General features: G+C 41.2%; 1 protein-coding gene and 1 pseudogene across 1 annotated transcript; one reads left to right on the top strand and one right to left on the bottom strand.

Moving 5' to 3' along the window:
- Nucleotides 1-110: 110 nt before the first annotated feature.
- On the bottom strand, nucleotides 111-716 carry LOC132497080 (collagen alpha-2(I) chain-like; annotated as a pseudogene).
- On the top strand, nucleotides 542-21,690 carry FBXO9 (F-box protein 9). The gene is made up of 13 exons (XM_060109994.1): nucleotides 542-717; nucleotides 3,707-3,793; nucleotides 5,953-6,108; nucleotides 8,350-8,407; nucleotides 9,806-9,905; nucleotides 11,926-12,056; nucleotides 12,850-12,964; nucleotides 15,702-15,820; nucleotides 16,019-16,109; nucleotides 16,694-16,789; nucleotides 17,235-17,328; nucleotides 19,115-19,266; nucleotides 21,103-21,690. Exons 1-13 carry the CDS (start codon nucleotides 715-717, stop codon nucleotides 21,209-21,211), a joined length of 1,311 nt encoding a protein of 436 aa, XP_059965977.1. The 5' UTR covers nucleotides 542-714; the 3' UTR covers nucleotides 21,212-21,690.
- Nucleotides 21,691-23,311: the final 1,621 nt, after the last annotated feature.

Here is a 23,311-nt window from a genome sequence, read left to right as displayed (position 1 = left end):
GATAGTGGAATTTAACTGTCTCCCTGCAATCCCGGAGTGGGACTCTAACCACAGTCGCCGAGGATCGTGTAGTGACCGTCCCGGGCACCCAATTCGATGCCTTCGGGCCGCTTGCCTTAGGGTCTCAACTCTAAATTTGAGTTAAGTCCTGTTCAAGTTTGCATAAGTTCACTGAGCCGAATACTAGGCTGAGTTTGGCCTTCGGCACCCCGGGCTGACCTCACCCGGGCTGTCCGTCGCGAACACAGCAAGCGCACGCCCCTAGCCCTCCACAGGGAAGTGCGCGGGCAGCGGAGCAGGGCGGCCCACGCGGGCGGCGGCGGGTCAGCACTGCGCATGCTCGCTGCGCCGGCGCAGGTTTCCACGGCAGGGGTGCATCTGCGCTGCGGCGTCCGGGGTCTCCAGCAGGGTCGACGCTCCGGTGCGCGCACAGTCCTCGGCTTCGGCGGGCCCCAGGCGTCCCTGTGCTCCGCGAGTCCCCGGCCGCCGCCCCAGCGCGCCGCGATCTGGCCCTCTACCCTGCGAAGATGGCTGCCGTACGCCGGGCCCGCAGTTACTGCCGCTGCCTGGTGCGCTTCTCCGACCGAGAACTCTGCTAAGTCCCGCTGCACCAGACGGCAGGAGTAAACACCGGACTCCCGGGGCACCTCCTCGCGGGGGCGGTGCCGAGGGGGCGATCAGAGCCTCTCGGCCGCAGCCGGCTGGCCCGCCAGCATGGTAAAGCGCCGAGGAGCTCGGGCGGGCGGCGGGCGGGACGGCCCGGGCCTGCGGGGAGCCCCGGGGGAAGTGGAGAGGGGAAACCTGCGAGGGTTGAGGGCTGCACGGCTACCACCATCCTGGGGCCCTGGCCTGAGGGTGGCGGACAGTGCTAGCCCTGCCCGCTTCCCGGGGTTCCTTCCTGCCGAGCCCCCCAGCTGGGTCTCCAGGTGAGCAGAGCGGGTTTGCTGGACGGCCGAGAATAATGCCTCTCGGCCTGCTGAGGGCATTGAACCAATCTCGTCCCTTTAATTTTAATAAAAGCGAGCGTAGATTGAGGTGAGCCGTCGCAACATCTGAAAGCGGGAGGGAGCCTTGGCAAGTGGAGACACTTGTTGATCGCCGCCCCCGCCCCCCCAAAAAAAGCCTGCCCATGGAGCCGCCGTTCTGACCCCTTAAGGAGTCCTGGATTTAGGAGGCACCTGCCCCAGGACGCGGCAGTTCCTGGGGCAGGGTTTTGGCTGGCGGTCCTGGCGGCTTAGGGTAGGAAGGATTTTGTCTCATTTCACGGCAGTGAGGGCCCAAGCAGCGTCAGTGCGGTCCAAATGGAGGAACCGAGCAAAGCTCCAGAAATTGACAAAGTAGATTCCATGGGGCTATTGCGTGCTGGCATATGTAGTCTCTGCCCCATGCTGCTTTGCTTTGGCTTCAAATAAATTGTACATCCGAGAAACTAATCTCTGGCTAAAGTTGAGTGATTCGAGAGTGAAACGATACCAAACTCATTAGCTTATAGTAGACACCGAAGTGTTTATTGAACACACGAATGGTTGAATGAACTTATTTTGTGAAGTCAATTTGGTGAATAGAAAAACACGAATTGACTATGCTTTTAAACTTTCAGAAATAGTTCTCTGACCAGGATTAAGCACTTAACTTTCTGTATTTCATTAGTCCCATGTGTAAAACAGTAAAAGGATGAACACACGAGCTACTCTAGTGAAAGGTGATGTTAGGTCAAACTCAGTTATGAAAAACAAAGTGAAAATTTCTGGATGACAGCCAAAGACCTACTTATTTCTAGTAGTATTTGAGTTGAAGAGCATAGTAAAACCCCAAATTTGATGGTTCGTGTTATTGTCATCATACTGTCACAATCAAAGTCTTAGTGGATGAGAGCTCTATTAACACAGCTCAGGGGAGAAAATGCTGTCTGTATTATAGGCTTCCTGTCTCCTTACCTCATCCTTGAGATACGCATTATATATCCTCATGGCATTTTATTTGTTAATTCATTTTTTGAGCACTTATTATCAGCCTGGCATAGTGCCAGACCTCAGATCTTGATGCCAATGCACTAATTTCTAGCGAAAGAGACGAAATCTCAATACAAGTCTTAAGTGCTGTGATACCAGCACAATTGTAATGGGAAAACCAAAGAGGCAAGTGAAAGGATCAGAATTTGTTTCCTACTGGGATAATCCCTGAGCTGAATCTTGAAGGATGAGTAGCAGTAGCCAAGTGAGGAGGAAGAGGATGCAGGCATTCCAGATGCAGAGAGCAAGCAGCATGTGCCAAAGCGCGGGGCTGGAGAGGTCAGGGGGAGCTCTTGAAGTCAGTTTGGTGGGGCTGCTGGGCTAGAGGTAGAGGCTGAATTACTGAGATACCCCAGGGACCAAGGTCCCCTTCCATTAGCTGTCCTTAGAGTTTATAGTAATAAAGCAGACCCTTATTTGAGAAGAGAGAGAAATACACTTGTTAGATCTATAAAGTCAAACCCTTTTATTGTGTAATTTCCCATTACTGATGATCTGAGTGGGAAAAGCTCTCAGCTTAAAGAGACTTAAAAAAATGTATTTGACAGTGCGTTAATGCTCAGATTTTCCAGTTTTCTGGAAATTCATCCGAAGCTCAGCCTTTCTCATTTATTTCTTCACTGATTTAGCCTTTCCAGGGTGCCAAGCACTTCACCACGTACTAACTAGTTCACGTCTTACAGGCACCTCTGTTGTAAGTCTGGTTGCCAGAGATAAGATAGGGAGCCAGGCTTGTTTGTGTTGTGCTATGAAGTAGTGCAAGTATATCTGGGTGCTGTGCTCAGAGATAGGTGTTAATACAGACATTTTAGTCCTGGGAACAAATTACAACCCAAATTGGCAATTGTAAAACTTACCATGTTTGGAATGAGTGAAGTTAAATAGGTTTTATTATTTTTATTTCTAACTAACCTTCAAAGTCACTTCCCTGATTGCCACATTTCTTTATAGGACTGAACACTTGAAGCGTTGAGCAAGTCTTATTTCCTAATAAGTGTGTTAGGTAATAGATCGCACCTAGGCAACATTTCGTTTTCACTGGAACATAAGATCCAGTTTTATTTAGCAAACATTTATGGAGAATAAAAGGAAAAAATGGAAGGAAACTGACCTGAGGCTTCTATTAAGTCCCAAGCCGTGTGCAGTAGTTCCAGCCCAGCTTTATTCCACTTTAAGTCAATCCAATATATGAAAATCTGGATTTATAAAAAAAATAAAATGGAAGGAGCTTCTTTACAAAAACCTTCACTCTTACATGTCTTTGATTTGAATGAGCTTTTCTAGTACATTTAAAATATTATTAGACTAAAGTCGTTCACACATTAATAACATTCCAGTTTGTGTAAAGAAGGGACAACCATATATGGACTATATATGGTCTTAAGAGATCCATGAAACAAAAACTATTTGAACTCTATACCACCAACTGTTATTTTCTGAAGCAAAGTCGTTCTTTTTAACCACCTACCAAAACATTTTAAGCTGGAGCCCAGTGAAGTTGTTTATTCTACAGTATTAAAAAATTAAAGTATCAGACTTTTATGACTGGAATCATTTAACTTACCTGTGAAGAAGATACTTAGAGAGAGGCAGCTATGTGCTTCACTGGGCAGGTAGCTGAATAGGAGATGTAGGTTACTGAGGGAAACCCGTGTTTGCTTATTCCTGAGCATTGTTTGCTTTCCCCCACTCAGGCAGAAGCTGAGGAAGATTGTCATTCCGACACTGTCAGGGCAGGAGATGATGATGAAAACGAACGCCCTGCTGAGACAGATTTGCAGGCATGTTTCTTCATTTATTTCTTATTCTGTTGCTTTCCATACATAAGCAGGAGTTGGTCATAATTATGAAGATTCATAGGTTCTTATTTGCATTGAATGTAGCTGTATCTTCATACCGGTTTTTAGAATACTTAAGTTATAACTATGTTACAGATTTCTTTTTCTGTAAAAAGGAATATCAATAATTGCTGCTGTGTAATTCAATATGTAGGTTTAAAGTGTTCAAACCAAGGCATAAGGCTGACTAAAACCCATCACCTTAAAGAAAAAGATTGACAGATTTGACCACCTAAAAGTTTAAAACCTATATATAGCAAAAGACCTCCTAAATCAAGAGAAATAATTAACTGGAAAAACTATTTACCATCTAGGGGAAGAGGATTAATATCTCTGATACAGATGTAACATCCTTATAAAAGTAGTAACAACAGAGGATAGAAAGATAGGAATGGATAACTAATGGAAAAAATTAATATAAATATTTATGAAACATTAGAAGAGATAATCAGCCTCACTAATAATTTTTTAAAAATACAAATTAAATCAGCAAAGAATTTTTTTTTAAAAAAAGATCAAATTAGTGAATAATGCCTATTGCTGTCCAGGCTCTGAGAACACTCACGCAGTATACATGAAAGCGTAAGTTGCTACAGCTTTTTTGGAGGGAAGATTAGCAATATGGATCAAAATGAAAAACATACATTCCGTTTGAACCAGCAATCCTACTTCTAGGAAGTTAATCCTAAGGAAATAATAGGGGAAGTGAGTAAATATACACATACAAAAATGTTTACTGTAGCATTGTTTATATGGAAAAATGGAGTACAACCTAAATATCCATCACTTGTGTTAAGTAATGATGCATCCATACAGTGAAATATTCTGCAGCCGTTTGAAAGGATAGGGTAAAGCTTTGTGCATCGAAATAGAAAAATGTTCATTGTAGTTAGTAAAGTGCTTCTTACTGAATTTGTAATCTTTATAATACTTGTGCATTTGGAGTGCACCATCTAGTATGCATTAAGAGTGCTGCTAGGACTTCCCTGGCGGTCTAGTGGTTAAGACTCCACGCTTCCAATGCAGGGGGTTTGGGTTCGATTCCTGGTCAGGGAACTAAGATCCCACATGTTTAAGTCAGAGGTATATGTGTTACATTCGTAATAGGAAGGTGGGAGTCAAAGCAGTGTGCAGAATGTAGAGAAAAATTATTAAAAGCTTTCATGTTTTAAATCTGTACTCTTTTTTTAAAAAGCCAGCACTAATATATACAATCCAATTACCAATGTCCTTCTTTGGGGGGAAGGGCATCCCAGGTTGGGCTCCCAGAAAGCCGACTCTGAGGTGGATGTAAGAGGTTTATTAAGCAGTGCTGTTGGAGTCAGCACCTGTGCCAGGGAGGCAGGGAGGGAAGCCAGAGTGGGTTGGGGGAGCTGGACTGCTCTGCAGTCTCGGTGGACCAGCTCAGTTAATCCTGCGAAGTTCTGAGGACTTCCTCAGAACAGGGGAAGAATGACCTTTCAGAGAGTGACCTTTGATCAGTCGTTGGGTGGGGAGCACCTGGGAAGGGGTGTGGTCTCCCTGAGGCCCTACGCAGGGCGAGGGCTGAGGGCTGTTCTTCTGTGGCGCTCCCAGCTGTTCCTAATGGGGGTGTCTGGGCAGCACAGCAGAGCCCGCCATAGAGGGGGTTTCACTTTTTCTATGTTTAGATTCTTTTTAATCATATGTATTAGAAAAAATAATTTCTTTTAAAAACGAGAAAGGTTATTAAAAGAAAGATTTGGGGCTCGCATACAGGAATTTGAGGTGATGTATTCCAAGGGAAGAAATGTTTGAAAGCATCTAAGTTCAGTCCCTAAGTGATGGCTTACACTTTCGATTCCAATTAAAATTTGATTTTCTCATACTATTAGATTTCTCCTGTATGGAGAATCTTATTTTAGGCAAAATTTCACGATTTCTTCAAAGTCGTAAGCAAAAAATTATCGTGGAAGATAACAGGTATTTAATGGTAGTATTCAGTCATTTCATAATTTAAAGACAGTGTTTTCTCATCTTAGCATATGTATATGTGTGGACATCAGTGTTGGACCTATTGACAGAATGTTCCAGAGTTGAGCTCCTCTTCCTCAGTGGGTCCTGAAACATTCTTCTCCCCTCAGGCACAACTCCAGAGGTTCCGAGCTCAGTGGATGTTTGAACTTGCCCCAGGTGGAGGCTCGAGCAATTTAGAATCTCGACCTTGGAGAGCAACGAGAGGCTCTTCACTGAGAGCAGCGGACACCAGAGGAAAGCAGGAGCTGGCAAAAGAAGAAAAGTTAAGTGTTAGGGGCGTTGTACTTGGCAAGATGGTGACAAGTGTGCCAGGGTGTCCATCCCTCACCACTTTTTGTAGGCCTTTGGATGACACATTACTCCTTCTTTCCTACAGGTATAGTCTTGCCGGAACTCTTTGGTAATATACACCCCTGAGATTCACCTGGTCTAAAAGACAGATGCCTCTGAATCTGTTAACAGAAGCCTGAAAGGGGAAAACATTGGTTCAAATGTTAACACCTTCCCAAAGGTCATAATGCAATATTTTGTTATATTTTGAATTGAACAGATTTATAGTGATGCAGTAATTACTTCCTTATCCTGGAAAATTTTGAATGCTTTCTAATGGTTCACCTCTTTCCTAGTGCCTGTTCACACAAAGTACACACAGCCCACCATTTCAGTTTTCACAACATTTGTCCCTCGGTGTCCGGGGATGCTCACCTTCCTTGTATGAAATGGTGTAGCATTTGCGTATAACCACGCACATCCTCCAGCATACTTTAAAACATCTCTAGATTACTTGTAATACCTAGTACAATATAAATGCTCTGTAAATAGTTGTAAGTACAGTGTAAATGCTAAGTAAATAGTTAGCAGTGTGCAGCAAATTCAAGTCTTGCTTTTCAGAACTTTGTGGAATTCTTTTCAAATATTTTTGATCTGCAGTTGGTTGAATCCGAGGATGCAGAGAGCCGGGATGTGGAGGGCTGACTGTATCCTGTTACTCCACAGGGGTTGTCATCTTCATACCATCAGACCCAAGTTTTTCTTTACAAAAATTGGCCATTTAATAATCGACATTTCCATGATAACTAAAAATTTCCATATTTGTTTTGTTTCATTTTAATTTTGAAATAATCACAGGTTCATAGCACAGGGGAGTCTTGTGCACCCCTCCCGTCCTCCCTTGATGGTGACACCTCCCGTAGCTAGACTTCTAGGAAGTAGACCTTGGTACAGTCCACAGAGCTTATTCAGGTTTCCAAGCACTTCACTGTGTGTATGTGTATAAATAGTTCTGTGCAATTAGCCGTGTAGCTTCATGTAACCATCACCACAATCAAGATACAGAACTGTTTTGTCACCACAGGGCTCCCTCTTGCTACCTTGATAGTTATACGCTCTCTTCTCCACCTCCTCCCCAGCCATTCCTAACCACTGGCAGCCCCTACTCTGGCCTGCATTTCTATAATTTGGATATTCAAAAAGTGTTGTTTAATTCCTTTGAGGTCCGTCCCAGTTGTTGTGTGTGTCAGTAGTTTGTTGCTTTTTACCACTCAGTCGTGTTGCATGGTGTTCACGTACCCCACTTTGTTTGACCACTCACCTGTTGAGGGACATTTGGGGCTATTATTTAGTTTGGGGCTATTATAATAGTTTGGGGCTATTATTACTAGAACTGCTATGAATATTCACATGCAGGTTTTTGCATGAACATGAGTTTTCATCCCTCTGGCCTAAGAGTGCAATTGCTAAGTCGTGTGGTAAGTGCATGTTTGATTAAAAGAAACTGCAAACTGTTTTCCAGAGCGTCTGCACCATTTTCCCTCCAGCAGTGTATGAGTGATCCAGTGTCTCCACACCCCCGTCACCATTTAGAGTTGTCATTACTTTTTAATTTTAGCCATTCTGATAGGTGTGTAGTGATACCTCCCTGTGATTTTAATTTGTATCTCCCTAATGGCTAATGATGTTGAATATCTTTCCATGTGCTGTTTCCCATCTTTATACGCCCCTCTGTGAAATACCTGCTTGTCTTTTCTGATTGGATTGCTCATGTTTTTACTGTTGAGTTTTGAGAGTTCTTTATGTATTCCAAATACAAGTCCTTTGTTGAATATGTGGCTTGTAAATTCTTTCACTCTGTAGCTTGTCTTTTCATCCTCTTAACAGGGAATTTCACAGAGCAAAAGTTTTAATTTTGATGAGGTTTAATTTATTAGTTTTTCCTTTTATAGATTGTGCTTTTGGTGTCAAGTATAAGAACTCCTCGCCCAAGTCTCCCAGATTTTCTTTCTTTCTTTTTTTTCTAAAAGTTTTTAAAGTTTCACCTTTAAGTCCTTGATCCATTTTCGAGTCATTTTTTATGTAAGCTGTGAAGTTGAGGTTGACATTCATTGTTTTGCCTGTGGATGTCTAACTGTTGTAGCACCATTTGTTGAAAAGGCTATCCGTCTACCACCCACACTCATTTTTAGTACAGATTTTCAGAAATTGTTTTTCACTGTTTATTTTTATAGGCTCGAGAACTCTTCCTAAAAGCGGTAGAAGAAGAACAAAATGGAGCTCTCTATGAAGGTAAAAACTCAGGTCCCAGGATCATCTTGTCTTGACAGTTTTGAATAAGAACTCTTTGCTATTCACCAATTTTTTAAAAAATAGAATATATTTATACAGAACATCAGTCTCTATATTTGATATTGATTTTTTAAAAATAAAAATTGTATTTTTATATAACCTGTCTCTTTCCAAAAAATATTGCTGAGAAACATCATCATATTGGTAGGATTAGTAAAATAACCTTTTTCTACATTTAGGGTTTAGTATTTATCCTTCATTATTAAAGTCTTAAAAATACTGTTGCTTATTGAAAAATAGCGGGATATGCTATTGAAAAAATAGGATATACTCCTTTTATAGGTGAACGTTATTTCAGAGGAACATGTACGTGCTTTCTAAATGCTAATGTACATTTTAGAGAAGGAATACTCTTCAGCCTTAATTGTCTCTTTTCTTAGGCCAGTAGAAATGTGTAAGTAAACCAAGTGGTGGGGCTGTTTACCAGATTAGGTTTGTAATTAGGCTTTCATTTCCTGATAGAAAAGCTGTTAATTGGGACATGGAAAGAAATGCTAACACTTCAGTGGTTTGAAAATGCCCCCCAAATAACATTTTCAAAATTACTGCATTTATTTGCAAGTTTCTTCTAGGGGTTTTTTCACTCTGAGGTATGAAAAGGGCCCAAATGGTGATATCCCGCCAGTCTTTATTAGCCTGTGAGATTCCTGTCTCCACGTAGTTCACAGTCACTCACCCAGAGCAGCAGAACATGGCAGAGTGGACTTCATCTGTGGGGAAAGAACTAGTCGGCTTCTGCAGCCCCAAGTTCTGTGGGACGTCTCTGTGGGAGAGACTGCTCAGTGTTCTAGTTCTAGACCACCTGGCCAGCAGATTGATTTAAAAACAGGTTGTATAGGTTACTTAGCTAAATAAGAGGCAGCTAGACTAAAGGAAGTTGGATTTGAAGAATAAATTCCAATAAATTCCAAAAAAACCCTTCTCCTTATTCTACTCAGGAGGAAACATTTGATTTTCCTCAACTCTGCATCCTAGGAAGAAGTTTGCTTAAAGGTGTTTTTGTTGGGGCTGCAGCAGTGGCATTTTCAAAGCACAGAGGAAGACAGCCATATATAAGATCATTTCTGACAATATGTGAGAGGCAGAGGGAAAAGATGGGCTAAAAGCTAAGAGTAAAATGCAACATCTTAAGTTTCTGTAACGAGAGAGCTTTAGAAAAAGATTATTTCTGACTAGTAGGGTTTGGAAATAAGTTTGCTCACTGCTACTGTTGCATGTAGAAAAAGGGAATTTGGCTGTTTCTAAAGAAAGTTACCAAATTAAACCACAGTTAGGGTAATCAAAGGAAATGACAAAAATGTATGGTCATAGCTAATTTAGCTTTATTTTTTCTTTTAGCCATCAAGTTTTATCGTAGGGCTATGCAACTTGTACCTGATATAGAGTTCAAGATTACTTATACCCGGTCTCCAGATGGTGATGGCGTTGGAAACAGCTAGTGCGTACATAATTTGATAGACAGTAATATATAGAGTTTGTTAAAGTTAAGTATCTTTGCCCTGTCGACTCTTAACATGATAATGATAAGAAGACGGTGCTAATTCTGTTGTTATATAGTCTTTAGTATAAAGACTTGTTTATAAAGTTGTAGAAAATTTTTAATTAGGGAAATTTTAAGAGTAAAGTATAGAAATGCATATTTTAAACAGGTGTAACAAAAATTAGGTGATGAAAGTTTTTTTTTTTTAATAAAAGCAGTGATTACTGAAAGGAGTAAATTAAAGGACACATTTCAACTTTCTGAAACCTATAAAGTCAAAACTATTAAAATGTGATCAGGACAAGCCTGAAAAATGTTAATGGTTGAAATTGGGTACATAGTGTTTTATTACACTAGTCTTTCTCCTTTTGTATCCGTTTGAAATAATACAATTTTTAAAAGGCTTTTTATTAGGAAAATGCTGGACTCTAACCAGACTTTGTTGTAGATAGAACACTGTTAAGACTGTAACATTTGTTTAAAAACACGGGCCGGACATAAGCGCTCCTAAAAGAAACCAAAGAAACCGTGTTTCATCATACAGATGCCATTGGCATCATGGTCATGGAGTGACTGGTCAAGCATTGACTGTTTATATGGACAGAGACCAAGAGAACATATTTTTCAGCCAATACTTTTGAAGCTGTGTGTAAAACAATTATAAAATTGTATTGGCTTAACCCCTCTCTCTCCCAAAGCTCATATTAGAAGGGAAGGGAGTCTGTCCCCACAAGAGGATGTCAAGTTTAAAATGAGCAGTACATAGAAAAATAGAATTTTGGTGATGAGATATTATATTACTTCTGCCATGAAACAATTAAGAGGTTACCTTTATCGATAACTTAACGCTGATCGCCAGTGCTATTTAACTGCTTATAGTATTAACACTTAAGCTTTGGCTAAGCCACATTAAAAAAATCCTGATGAAGTCAGCATTTGTTGTCTGTTTGGGGCTAATAATATTGTTCACTAAATTAGATTTAATCACGTGAGGTAGTTCATACTCAAAAGGACTCATTTGGGCTTTTTCTAAACCTTCTTTAAATTTGGGTAGAGTCCTTTAGACCCAGCTCTTAGCCAGTTTTATAAATAGACACCAAGTGCTGTTAAGAAAGGTTGTATGAAAACATTAAAGAAACATTTCTTTCTCTCCCGTCCTGTTACACAAACCCAGATGCTATGAAAGTTCTTTAAGGGTACAGTTTATTTTCTTATCAGACTTAACAGGCCCTAAAAGCCTCTGCTGGTTTTTTTTGCCTTCTGTAAAAAGCTGGTAGCATAGCCCTGCAGTCCATCTCGCCTCAGCCGCGTGTGCCCTTTGTTGTCTTATAATTAAGCCCATCCTGGTTTTCTAACTTCATCCTCACCCAACCTTCTTGTAAGTCTGATCACTTTTAAGGTTACTATTAGCAAAAATGGAAAGCTATATATTTTTCTAGAACTCTAACTATGTATTTGTTTATACTGCTAAATTATTTGTGGACCCTGCTTTTTAAAATTACGTATTTTCCTCTCTAAAGGTAGGGTGATAAGGCACATACGTTAGAAAATCCTTGGTAAGTAAGCACCTCAGATAACATTTGTATATTTTATTTTTATCCAGTTACAATGGATTATGGTCACTTAATAGGATATATTTACATAAGATTTTAAAAAATCATTTGAAAGTATCTTTTTACTAATTCATGAAATCTCTATTTACCATAAAACTAATTAATTAAATCTCAACACCTGTATCCAAAAATTCTAATTCTTTGTGGGAATTAAAATTGCTGAAGCTTTTTTCTTCAAAAAGTTGGTATGGTACTCCTTTGCAAGGCAGGGTAACCATTTATCATATAAAAAAAAAAGTAGTAAGAAGTTTGCTTTTAGATGACTTTTTCTAAAGCAGATTTTGAAAGTACTGTGGAAAATCATTTTCTAAGCTGTGTTGTGTAGACTGTGGCACTGCGTTCACTCACCTCCCTTCTTTTCTCAGCATCGAAGATACTGATGATGACAGCAAGATGGCAGACCTCCTGTCCTACTTCCAGCAGCAGCTCACGTTTCAGGAGTCTGTGCTCAAACTGTGTCAGCCCGAACTTGAGAGCAGTCAGACTCACATATCAGGTGTGACTTCATGGTCGTTATAACTCAGTGAGAAATACTTTTCCTTAGATGTACGTTTTCCAAACTTACAAGGTCAGATAGCTTGTCAGAGAGTTGCTGTAGTTCAAAGTATGGTGGGAGATCTAATTGTAATTAATTTGTGCACACTGATAAGCTTTTCAAGATCCGAAGTAGAGTGGAGTTTGTAGCACAGTCGTTAAAGGGTGCCATTCTTTTTTCAGTGATGCTCTGTGAGGGTGAATGTGTGAGTTGGGGCGGCCCTCAGAAAACTGGAGGGACACTGGCATCATCGGGCACTTCAGCCAAGTTGGACGGTAGTCCTGAGATGGGCTGAATGTTTAAAAATTGATGGGTTTTTTTTGCTTTTCACATGTTAAATGTTGTTTAATTAGCTATGGGACTTTCCAGAGGAGGACAATTGAAAATTTCCAAGGAGATGGAAATAATTTTTTAATGTTAATAAATGCATACACACACATACATACTAGACTATTTTTCTAACATACCTATTTTTATGTATCTTGATGATGAAATGATCTTCCAAGGGAAAGGGGTACTTTATAAAAATACCTTCGGATCTGTTCAATCCTGAAGAAACAAAGATATTTGTGTCTTGATGTTAGGAACCATTATTACTTCTGGGTAGTTAAATATACTTGTGCTGTAGCTCTGAGCAGTACTGAAGGTGTGGTTTATAAAATTTAAGGAATACATAAAGATATCTGCATGGAGAACGTGACAGCAGAGCGATGTATAGGAAGGAGAGTCACTGAGAGGACAGTTTCCTTTGCAGCGCTGCCGATGGAGGTCCTGATGTACATCTTCCGATGGGTGGTGTCGAGCGACCTGGACCTCAGATCGTTAGAGCAGTTGTCACAGGTGTGCAGAGGATTCTACATCTGTGCCAGGTACTTACTGTTTCTTTTTAAGCAACTCTGGCAGTGGTGAAAAACATATCAACAAAGTGAAAAGACAACCAATGGACTGGGAAAATATATTTGCAAGCCATATATCTGATAGCAGGTTGATATCCAAAATGTATAAAGAACTCATACCACTCAATTGCAAAAAACCCCAAATGTAATTAAAAAATGGGCAAAGGATCTGAATAGATGTTTTCCCAAAGAAGATATACAAATGGCTAACAGGTACATGAAAAGTTGCTCAACATCATTAGTCATTAGGGAAATGCAAATCAAAACCACAGTGAGATATTAGCTCATGCCTGTTTGAATGGCCATCATCAAAAAGACGAGATAAATGTGGATGTAGAGAAAAGGGAACCCTTTCGCACTGTTGGTGGGATTATGAATTGGTATAGCTACTATGGAAAACAGTATGGAGGTTCTTCAAAAAATTAAAAATAGATCTACCATATGATCCAGCAGTTCCACTTCTGAATATATATCCAAAGGAAACAAAAACACTAACTCTGAAACATATCTGCACCCCATGTTCATAGAAGCATTATTTACAAAAGCCAAGACATGGAAGCAACCTAAGTGTGGATGGATGAATGGATAAAGAACATGTGGTATATATAAACAATGGAATATTATTGAGCCATGAAAAATGCAGAAATCCTACCATTTCTGACAATATGGATGGACTCTAAAGGCATTATGTTAGGTGAAATAAGTCAGAGAAAGACAAATGCTGTATGATCTTACTTACATGTGGCGTCTACATAGAAAAGGAGAATAGACTTGTGGTTACCAGAGGTGGGGGAGGGAGGAAGGTGGTCAAAAGGTACAAATAAGTACTAGGGATGTAACGTACACCATGATGACTATGGTTACCATCGCCATATGATAGAGAGTTGTTAAGAGAGTAGACCCTAGGAGTTCTCATCACAGGAGACCTTTTCTTTTTATTGTATCTGTATGAGATGATGGATGTTCACTAAACCTATTGTGGCTTATTTCACAATAGATGTAAATCAGACCATAGTGCTGTACACCTTAAATTTTTACAGTGATGTGTGTCAAATATTTTTCAGTAAAATTGGGAAAAGAGTTATACTTTTAAAATCTGGTTATGTGAAGAATAATCATAGTTTAGTGTAACTTTATTTAAGATAGGTAGTCCTTTATGAATGTCTTATATAAAAATAAATACTTTATCCTTAGCATCTAGAACTTTTTAAATAACTCTATGTAGTTCTTAAAATTCAGGTGCACTGGGTTTTTTTTTTTTTGCGGTACGCGGGCCTCTCACTGTTGTGGCCTCTCCCGTTGCGGAGAACAGGCTCCGGACGCGCAGGCTCAGCGGCCATGGCTCACGGGCCCAGCCGCTCCGCGGCATGTGGGATCCTCCCGGACTGGGGCACGAACCCGTGTCTCCTGCATCGGCAGGCGGACTCTCAACCACTGCGCCACCAGGGAAGCCCCCAGATGCACTGTTTTTAAATAACCTAATTTCATTTGGAGTCTTGTGTTTTGGGTAAAACATTTGAATTACTTTAAAGCCTTTGGGTTTTTTTTGGTGATTCTATGTGCATTTCTGGTTAACAGGTACCTATCAAGCATCTAGTGGATTGACCCAGCCTTTTGAAATTGTAGTCTCTAGCACTGTTATTCCATTAACTTTCCTTTTAATTACATATGAGAAAACAAAAAGGGAATTAAGAAAATAAATTTTCAGGGGTAGGATAAAATTTGGTTATAAAAGTATTCGTTAAAAGAAAAAAATTTAAATACGTTGCAATGTAAATTTGGGGGGGTTATCTCTTTTTGCAATCTGGCTTCAATATAAGTAATTCCTACATCTTTAAAACTGAATGTTTTCAGTTAAAGATAGCGTTAAAGATGGTGTTAAAATTATTTTTAGTTGTATTAGAACCATGTCAGTTGCTTCGTTTTTTGCAGTAATCCCATAACAAAGTCTTGTTAGGGTTAGGGTTGGTGCTGTCTTCAAAACTGATCTGCAGTCTGACCGTTTCACTGTTTCTCCGAGTACCATTCTGGCTCAGCCACCATTAGGCCTGGTCTGGATTATGGCATTGGCATCCTGTGTGGTCTCTGGGCTTCCGCTCTTACACACCGGGAGCACGTTCTCCATAGACCACCAGTCATCTTTTAAAAGCATCAGTCATGCTCAGAACCCTCCAGTGGCCTCCACTTCACTTAAAGGGCCACTCCCGCCTGTAGACCACTACGTCACCTGCCCTGACCGCCTCTTCACACACGTAGACTGCACTTCACCCAGTCACTTTGCTGCAGCCACATGATCCTTCTCGCTCCTTGTTGAACATGCTGGCCACTTTCCAGCCCTTGGGCCTTGCATGCTGTGGCTTCTGCCAGGATACCCTTCCTCGTCACCGTAGACACCTGCCCAGAAAAAAATAGTCTCTGTTTCCCCACCACCATCGTCCTTGTCCTTTTACTCCGCTTTGTTTCTTTTCGTACTGAGCACACTACCTGAAACTTTTCTCTCGTTTTCTTCTTTTTTTGTTTGCTTTCCCTGTAAAAGAGCAGGGCCTTTGCCCTGTCTATCAGTCTGTCCCCAGTGCCCAGGACAGTGCCGAATGGAATTCAACCAATATTGCCGAATGGAAGATGGCTGGTGGCAGGAATGCTTCTCATGTCTGAGTGCGGATAGGGACTCACCTGTTATATGTATTAATGTTGTGCTTTTATTACCTAGAGATCCTGAAATATGGCGTTTGGCCTGCTTGAAAGTTTGGGGCAGAAGCTGTATTAAACTTGTTGCATATACATCCTGGAGAGAGATGTTTTTAGAAAGGCCGCGTGTTCGGTTTGATGGTAAGTTGAACTCTTTAGAGCAATGGTGACCTGTTGTGCTGATTTTGAGAAATACACAGTCTTAATTTTCTATAACAGAGCTGAGTACTCTTAAGTATATTTAAAGGAAACCGCAATAAAAACAAAGCTGGAAACATGTTACATGGTTGTAAAAGTTTTTTATTATTTTCTTTTTAAAACATCTGTTTCTTTTTATAGGAGTGTATATCAGTAAAACCACATATATTCGTCAAGGGGAACAGTCTCTTGATGGTTTCTATAGAGCCTGGCACCAAGTGGAATATTACAGGTACAACTGTAGTAAACTGAGTGAGTGAAAAATTCTCTCTCTCCAAGTATTGGTTCGTTAGTTATTGGACATCTGTTCTTTGTGGCTTTTGCATTTATCCACAAAATGGCCCTCAGTATTTTCATCCAGTGTTATAACAGGAACTGCACTCAAAGAACCAGTAGGTTAAGATAAATCAGTTAATTCCTCCTGGGCTCTAAATCTAAGAATTACTATAAAGTCATTTTAGAGCTCCTCCGTGTCTTCTGCCTTGTCAGATAGCTTGTGCTGTTACTCAGGCTTATTGTTCACCAGATACTAGTGTCACTGAGAAACGCGTAAGCTATGGTAACTGCTCTGTAATAGCATTGGGCCTCACTTTTTTTTGACATTAGTTAGTGCTTTAGGGAAAAACACACAAATACTTTGGTTCTCTTCTGCTGGCCTCACAGGTCATGTTTGTGTCAATGATGTTTTGCCAGTTCTTTGGTCCATGGTATTTCCATTTTGGTTTCACAGCTATGAATAAATAGGTTTCGGTACCAGTAAATAAGGATGTGTTTTATATTTGCATGTGGTGTTTTGGTGTTTTCCTTTTTCCACAGGTACATAAGGTTCTTCCCAGATGGCCATGTGATGATGCTGACCACCCCTGAGGAGCCCCAGTCCATTGTTCCGCGTTTGAGAACCAGGAATACCAGGTAGTGTCTTTCTGTAGTTTTCTATCCAGTCCACATCTTAGGTGGTAACTTGCAGATTATGTAACTTAATACTGGATTAAAGAAGCAGTCATCTGGGGCACTTGTGAAAAATACCAATCCCGGGAATTCCCTGGCAGTCCATTGGTTAGGACTTGGCAGTTTCACTGCTGAGGGCCCAGGTTCAATCCCTGGTTGGGGAACTAGGATCCCACAAGCTATGTGCAGCACGGCCAAAAGAAAAAAAAAACTGATCCCTGGGCCTCTCCCCAGAGATGTCCCTCAGTAGGTCTGGGGCCTTGGAAACTAGGTTTACTCACATCCTAGCTGATTGTCCTCAGGCAAATTGAATAAACACTTCTAACTAACCCATTACTTTCTCGATTACTTAAATAAATACACATTACTGATTAATAGATTTAAAGTGTTGTTTTTTTTTAATTTTTAGAACTGATGCAATTCTACTGGGTCATTATCGCTTGTCACAAGATATAGACAATCAGACGAAAGTATTTGCTGTGATAACTAAGAAAAAAGAAGAAGTGAGTATGCAAGGTGGAATTGGCAGTTTCCTTTTAATTTCCTTACCCTGCTCATTCAAGCATTCTTGATTAGAAAGGTTGAAAAATACTGTTTCATAATTTATACAACATGGGTGTTGACTTATAGCATATCTCTGAGGAGAGCTGGAGGGTTTCTAAAATACAGTTATTTTTTATTGGATCAACTTATTCTTCTCCAAGTTTCCTTTTCTGGTCCAGGTTTTTTACGCATGAAAACGTAAAGCCAAAGTAACTATTAGTTATTCCTGTGAAATGACTAGTAGAGTTATATATGACTATGTTTTTGCTTTTCTCATTTTGAATCCTAGGAGATTTTCTTCCTAAACGGACTCATAGAGATAATTCTTTCACAAGGATATTTTTAGAATTTCAGTTTGTACTGGAAATAAGCTGAAGTGAGATAATTTCCTTCTTCCTTTTCTTGCAAAAGGAAAAAAAAAAATGCCGAGCAAATACGGTGGCTGAATTATTACATTCCAGAGTATTCTAAATTCTCTTAACAGATTAAGGGGCTAATTTTTTCCACACCTTTTCTCCATGTGCCTTTTTTCAGTCCTGGTTGAAAACACTAATGTGTGCTCAAGAAGTCAGTTGTGAGGTAGTTAGAATAAATACTTGCCTGGTGCTTTTATAATTAATATAGTTCTTGAATGAAGTTTCTCTTGTGTTAAACACGCCCCTCCCTCCCACCCCCCCAGCACCATGTATGGGAATAGTTAGGGCGGGTTTCATCTGTGAGTCCTGTGGCCCTCGGCTGTGGCTTCTCCGGCTCCCTCTGGCTCCTGGAATCGGGGGCAACAGTCTGAGGGGCAGAGTTGCTTGCTATCACTGTGACCTTGGCTGTGAGTTTCCTGAGGTCAGAGGTGGGGAGTCGTGAGGCCCTAGTTGTTTAGATTTTATCTAATAAGAGAGTTTAGGGACTCCCATGCTGATGGCCAGCTTTCTCTGCAGAATATGACTCAGTGAAGCCGTGCGTAGTGGCGACATTCTTGTGTTTTTAGCAGTATTTACAGAAGTGTGATTCCAGTGGACCTTGTCACATCTATTTCTCCGTTGGCTATTTTACTGTTTTCGCAAAGGATCAGCTATACTCTGCTTTTTCTGCAGCCTTCACCAGTTTATCACTTGCCCTCTTTAAAAATTCCCAAGTGGGGCTTCCCTGGTGGCGCAGTGCTTGAGAGTCCGCCTGCCGATGCAGGGGACACAGGTTCGTGCCCTGGTCCGGGAAGATCCCACATGCTGTGGAGCGGCTGGGCCCGTGAGCCATGGCCTCTGGGCCTGCGCATCCGGAGCCTGTGCTCCGCAACGGGAGAGGCCATAGCAGTGAGAGGCCCGTGTACCGCAAAAAAAAAAAAATTCCCAAGTGTTTTTGAGTAGAAGGAAATACTAGGCTTAGAGATGGGAGACAGGAGCTTTAGTTCGCACCTCTGACACTGGCCCTGGGCTGCCCGCCCTGGGTCCTCATCCTGTCGGCCATCACACGGCAACGATGCGGTCGCACGTCACACCTGGGGTTGTTGTGATGGCTGACTGAGATGGTGATGTTGGAGGGAAGAGCCTTCTGCGTTTAGAGTCCTCCGTGTATTTCCAGGCACTCACACACATTCTCAGTTGATAACCAAAATAGCTGTTTACTATGTTCAGATAGTATGTAACTTAACATGTTTCTGAGGTATTTATGTATAGATGTAGCACCATCCATCTCTCTGTCTCTCTGTCAGTGAAGTGAGGCCTCACTGTTGCTCATGCACCTCTTCTTTTGCAGAAACCACTTGACTATAAATACAGATATTTTCGCCGTGTCCCTGTACAAGAAGCCGATCAGAATTTTCACGTGGGGCTTCAGCTGTGTTCCAGTGGCCACCAGAGGTTCAACAAACTCATCTGGATACATCATTCTTGTCATATTACTTACAAGTAGGCGAATGCAGTAAAAATCCCAAGGTTACAGACTAGATGTGTCCTTCCTGTTCAGCTGAGGGACTCAGATAGGGTTTGATTCCTCAGAGTTAATGTTCGATTACAAAGCAAAACCACAGCATAATAATCCTTCAAACCAAGGAAACGGCCAACTGGAAAAAACCTAAAAATGGACCAGGAAGTGGAGCATTCAGAGCTCCTGCCCATTGCCCATGGTAATGCGAGTGGGCACCTACCCTGTGGGGTTGAGAGCAGCTTCCGTGCATGGATGGTGCCTGGTCACTAAGCTGTCTGTGCGTGACTTCATTCATTGGCTTACTCAAGGCAGTTGTAAAGCACCAAGACCTTTTTTCTTCTTCCATGTTTCAGTCTTATCATTTTTCACCTTATTTCCATTTGGTTTATCTCCAGGGATTATACCCAAATTTAAAATAAGTTGTAGTTAGGAAAGTAAGTCTGCTGGAAATATCCCGTGTGTTCCAAAGCCAAATCTATTACTGGTTCCTATTTAAAGCTCTTTGTCCTATGAGTTAGGATATACTTGTATGAAATAATTAGTGAGCAGATGAGAATGTGTGAGAAAGGAACAGTGCAGAAATGAGTAAAGTAAAAAAAAAGGAATTAGGAAAGTGAAATGTCAGTTCGTGTGGATACAGATCTTAGCTGATGTTAGGTTTGAAAGAACACCGGTGTGTGCCCGAGGGTCTCCATGCCAGTTGAAATCAGAATTCTGAGAGGCAGGTTGTGAGGTCAGCTTCCATTAGCCTCCTTCACAGCCTCGACCATGTTGTTGAAAACTTCCTCTGTCACATTTCCATCTTACGAATAACTCTTCCCACTCATCTGGGAGGTCCTGACAGCTGAGAAAGAGCATTTTTCTCTCTTCTCATCCTTACCTACTGGTCCTCCTATCTTCTTTTTGCTTCTCTGAGTAATTTGTGAAGTGGAATCTTTTTTTTTTTTTTTTCTTTTCAAAGAAAGAAACCAAACCCAGAAGTAGGGCCAAGCAAATGAAAAGCATCACATCTTAAGAGAAAAAAGTGATGTCATTTGTAACTGCTAATGATCACGTTGACTTCCTTATAATAATATCTATAAAGTCACTTGAATTTTATGTTTCTGTTTATTTCTCCTTTTTTGTTTTTAGGAGAAAATTAAAAGCTGTGGTAGTATAACTCGTCACCTGCTTCCCCTCCAACCTGAAATTGTGCTGTTGATCATGCAAATATGAACTCATTAAATTCTCTTCTAGGATTATAATTCTTTCTAAAATACATTTTAACAAGAGCTTTACAAAGTCTATAGTCTTTGACTTAGAAATTCTACTCTTAGGGATCTGTTTTGTTTTGTTCATATTCAAAAATATCACAACATCATTTTTAATTGCCAAACATTGAAACAGCCTATATCTCCAGCAAAAGGAGAATTAAGTAAATGTGGTATAAGCAGACAGTGAAATATTATGCAGCCACAAAAATGGCTTCTGAAGAGTATTTAATGACATGAAGAAATGCTTATGTCATAATGTTTAAAAAAGCAGGGTGACAAGTAGAGTATGATCTCAGCAGTAAAGTTTGATAGCAAGGTTGAAGTACCTGGAAGAAATGCTTCATGAGGCCGTATCTAGGTGATGGGATGATGAGTGATTTTTCTTCACATTTTTCTAAGTTTTTCAAATTTTCTATAATACACTATATTATTTAGAATTGACTGAGATGAATTAAATTAAAAAAAGGCTAAAGCCTAAAATAAACTCCTCCCCCCCCAAATAGGCAAGGATTTCAAATGAGTTGATATCTCCTGGTAACGAGGGATTCTGTGCTTTCTTTCCAGATCAACTGGAGAGACTGCGGTCACAGCTTTTGAGATCGACAAGATGTACACGCCCCTGCTGTTTGCCAGGGTGAGGAGCTACACTGCCTTCTCCGAGAGGCCCCTGTAGCCCTCACGTCCACCCCTGCCACGATGCATGAGTAAAAGTATATAGAGAAACAGAGCGCCTAAGTTATAAATGTACATATATTATATATATATGGAATTGGAACTTATTTTACATTGTTGGAGTTCTTTCAAGAAGAGTATAAATTGATTATTTTTTTTATGTAAAGAGAGAGTTGATTCTTGGGGAGTTTGTTTTGAAATTATTATAAGTTACAGTACATTTATGTTGTGAAAAACCACGTGAGGTTTAAATCATGCCCTTTTTCGAGCAGATTTCTGAGCAGATTCTGTCACATAGGTCGTCTTCTGACTGATCAGCCCAGTATTTCAATGCATCAGGGGAGCACTCCACGGGATCAGCATTTATTTCACGCGTGACATAGTGTCTTTCACTAAAGGCTCAAAATGTGAACACCTGTTCTGGATTTGTTTGAAACTTTGACCAATAAAGATCATAAATAAATGTTTCTTTCAAGAAAATGTATCTGGACAGCCTTTTTAAAATGTCAGAATGATAAACAATCCTCAGGTAGCCAGTGAAGGCTTACAAATGAATGAGCGCCTCTTTCGTCTTGGTCTTCATACACAACCACAGACTATAGTATCTGTACTCTGACCCCACCCAGGCCCCCTACAGATACGTGACATTAGGTGAGAAAGGGTGACTCCCTCGGGGCCAGAACTCTTCAACAAGCTCAGCCAATCATCTTTGTTCCTAAAAGAGCGGGAGCGGATCATATAAACCCAGGCCTAACTCTCTCCAGAACTAAAGTTGGGAGAGAGCCAGCCACCAAGTGAACTGTACCGTTACTGCCCTGGGAACGACGCTATGAGTAATTTCAGAGTTTGCGTTTGGCACATCTCTACCAGATTCAGGTTTGGTTTTGGTGATTCAAATACAGCTAGAGTCGAGTACCTGTGTACTTTCAGAAGTCAACAGCTGCAGCCAGGATTGCTTTCAAGTTCATAGTGACATTAAAAGATGCTTTGGGGACTCAGCTGGTGGCACAGCGGTTAAAAATCCGCCTGCCAGTGCGGGGGACATGGGTTTGATCCCTGGTCCGGGAAGATCCCACATGCCCTGGAGCAACTAAGCCCGTGCGCCACAACTACTGAAGTTGGCGTGCCTAGAGCCCGTGCTCTGCAACGAGAAGCCACCGTGGTGAGAAGCACACACACTGCAACGAAGAGTAGCCCCCGCTCACCACAACTAGAGAAAGCCCGCGTGCAGCACCGAAGACCCGACGCAGCCGAGAAAAAAAAGATGCTTTGTAATTTCCCACAATTCAATGTGGGTCAGGCCTTTTAAAAAGCTAATATATGTTATGTTAAAGATGAAAACCGGACTTCCCTGGCGGTCCAGTGGTTAAGACTTCACGCTTCTAATGCAGGGGGTGCAGGTTCAAACCCTGGTCAGGGAACTAAGATCCTCCATGACGTGTGGTGCAGCCAAAAAAGATGAAAACCCCCCATCCGGTGTGTTTAGGAAACAAAGTTCCATTTAGTTTGGCTTTTTGCAGCAGTCTGAGAAGTGAGAAATGTGGGCACGTCACAGGAAAGTGTAAGCTGGTGGATGCTGTGTGCCATGCTCAACCTCGCTGGGATGGGTGAGCCGAGACCGGAGCTAGGTCCCACTTCATCTTAGGCTCAGCGCCTCTGTGACACCCTCCTTGATTCCACCAGCAAGTGTCCCTTTTCTGCGTTTTCAAAATACCCCACATTCCCTCTATCCCAGCAGGTATCACACTATTCTAATTTTTGTACATGTCAGTGTCCCTTGATAAAAGTCTGGGTTCTTTTAGGACAGGGGCTCTTTCTCTTAAATTCCTGATCCCAAAGCACCTCTGTGCTGTGAACATTAACCCCTAGGAAGCAGCAGACATTCCACGGGGCTTTCAACACTGCCTTCTTCATTTTTTATTTATTTTTTATTTTTAAAATTAGAGTATAGTTGATTTACAATGTTGTTCATTTCTGCCATACAGCAAAGTGAATCGGCCATATATATACATATATGCACTCTCTTCTAGACTCCATTCCCATATAGGTCATCACAGAGCACCGAATAGTGCTCCTGGAATAGTGCTCCTGTGCTATGCAG

This window comes from Mesoplodon densirostris, chromosome 10, assembly GCF_025265405.1.
Source record: "Mesoplodon densirostris isolate mMesDen1 chromosome 10, mMesDen1 primary haplotype, whole genome shotgun sequence".
NCBI classification, from domain to species: domain Eukaryota; kingdom Metazoa; phylum Chordata; class Mammalia; order Artiodactyla; family Ziphiidae; genus Mesoplodon; species Mesoplodon densirostris.
Note: the sequence above shows the minus strand (reverse complement) of the source record. Positions and strands in the feature narration are given on the sequence as shown.

Excerpts from the sequence above, each read along its gene's own strand:
- FBXO9 (XM_060109994.1), top strand. Across the intron at positions 12,965-15,701 it reads GGATTCTACATCTGTGCCAG|AGATCCTGAAATATGGCGTT; the intron begins GTACTTACTGTT and ends TTTATTACCTAG. Across the intron at positions 16,110-16,693 it reads CACCAAGTGGAATATTACAG|GTACATAAGGTTCTTCCCAG; the intron begins GTACAACTGTAG and ends CTTTTTCCACAG.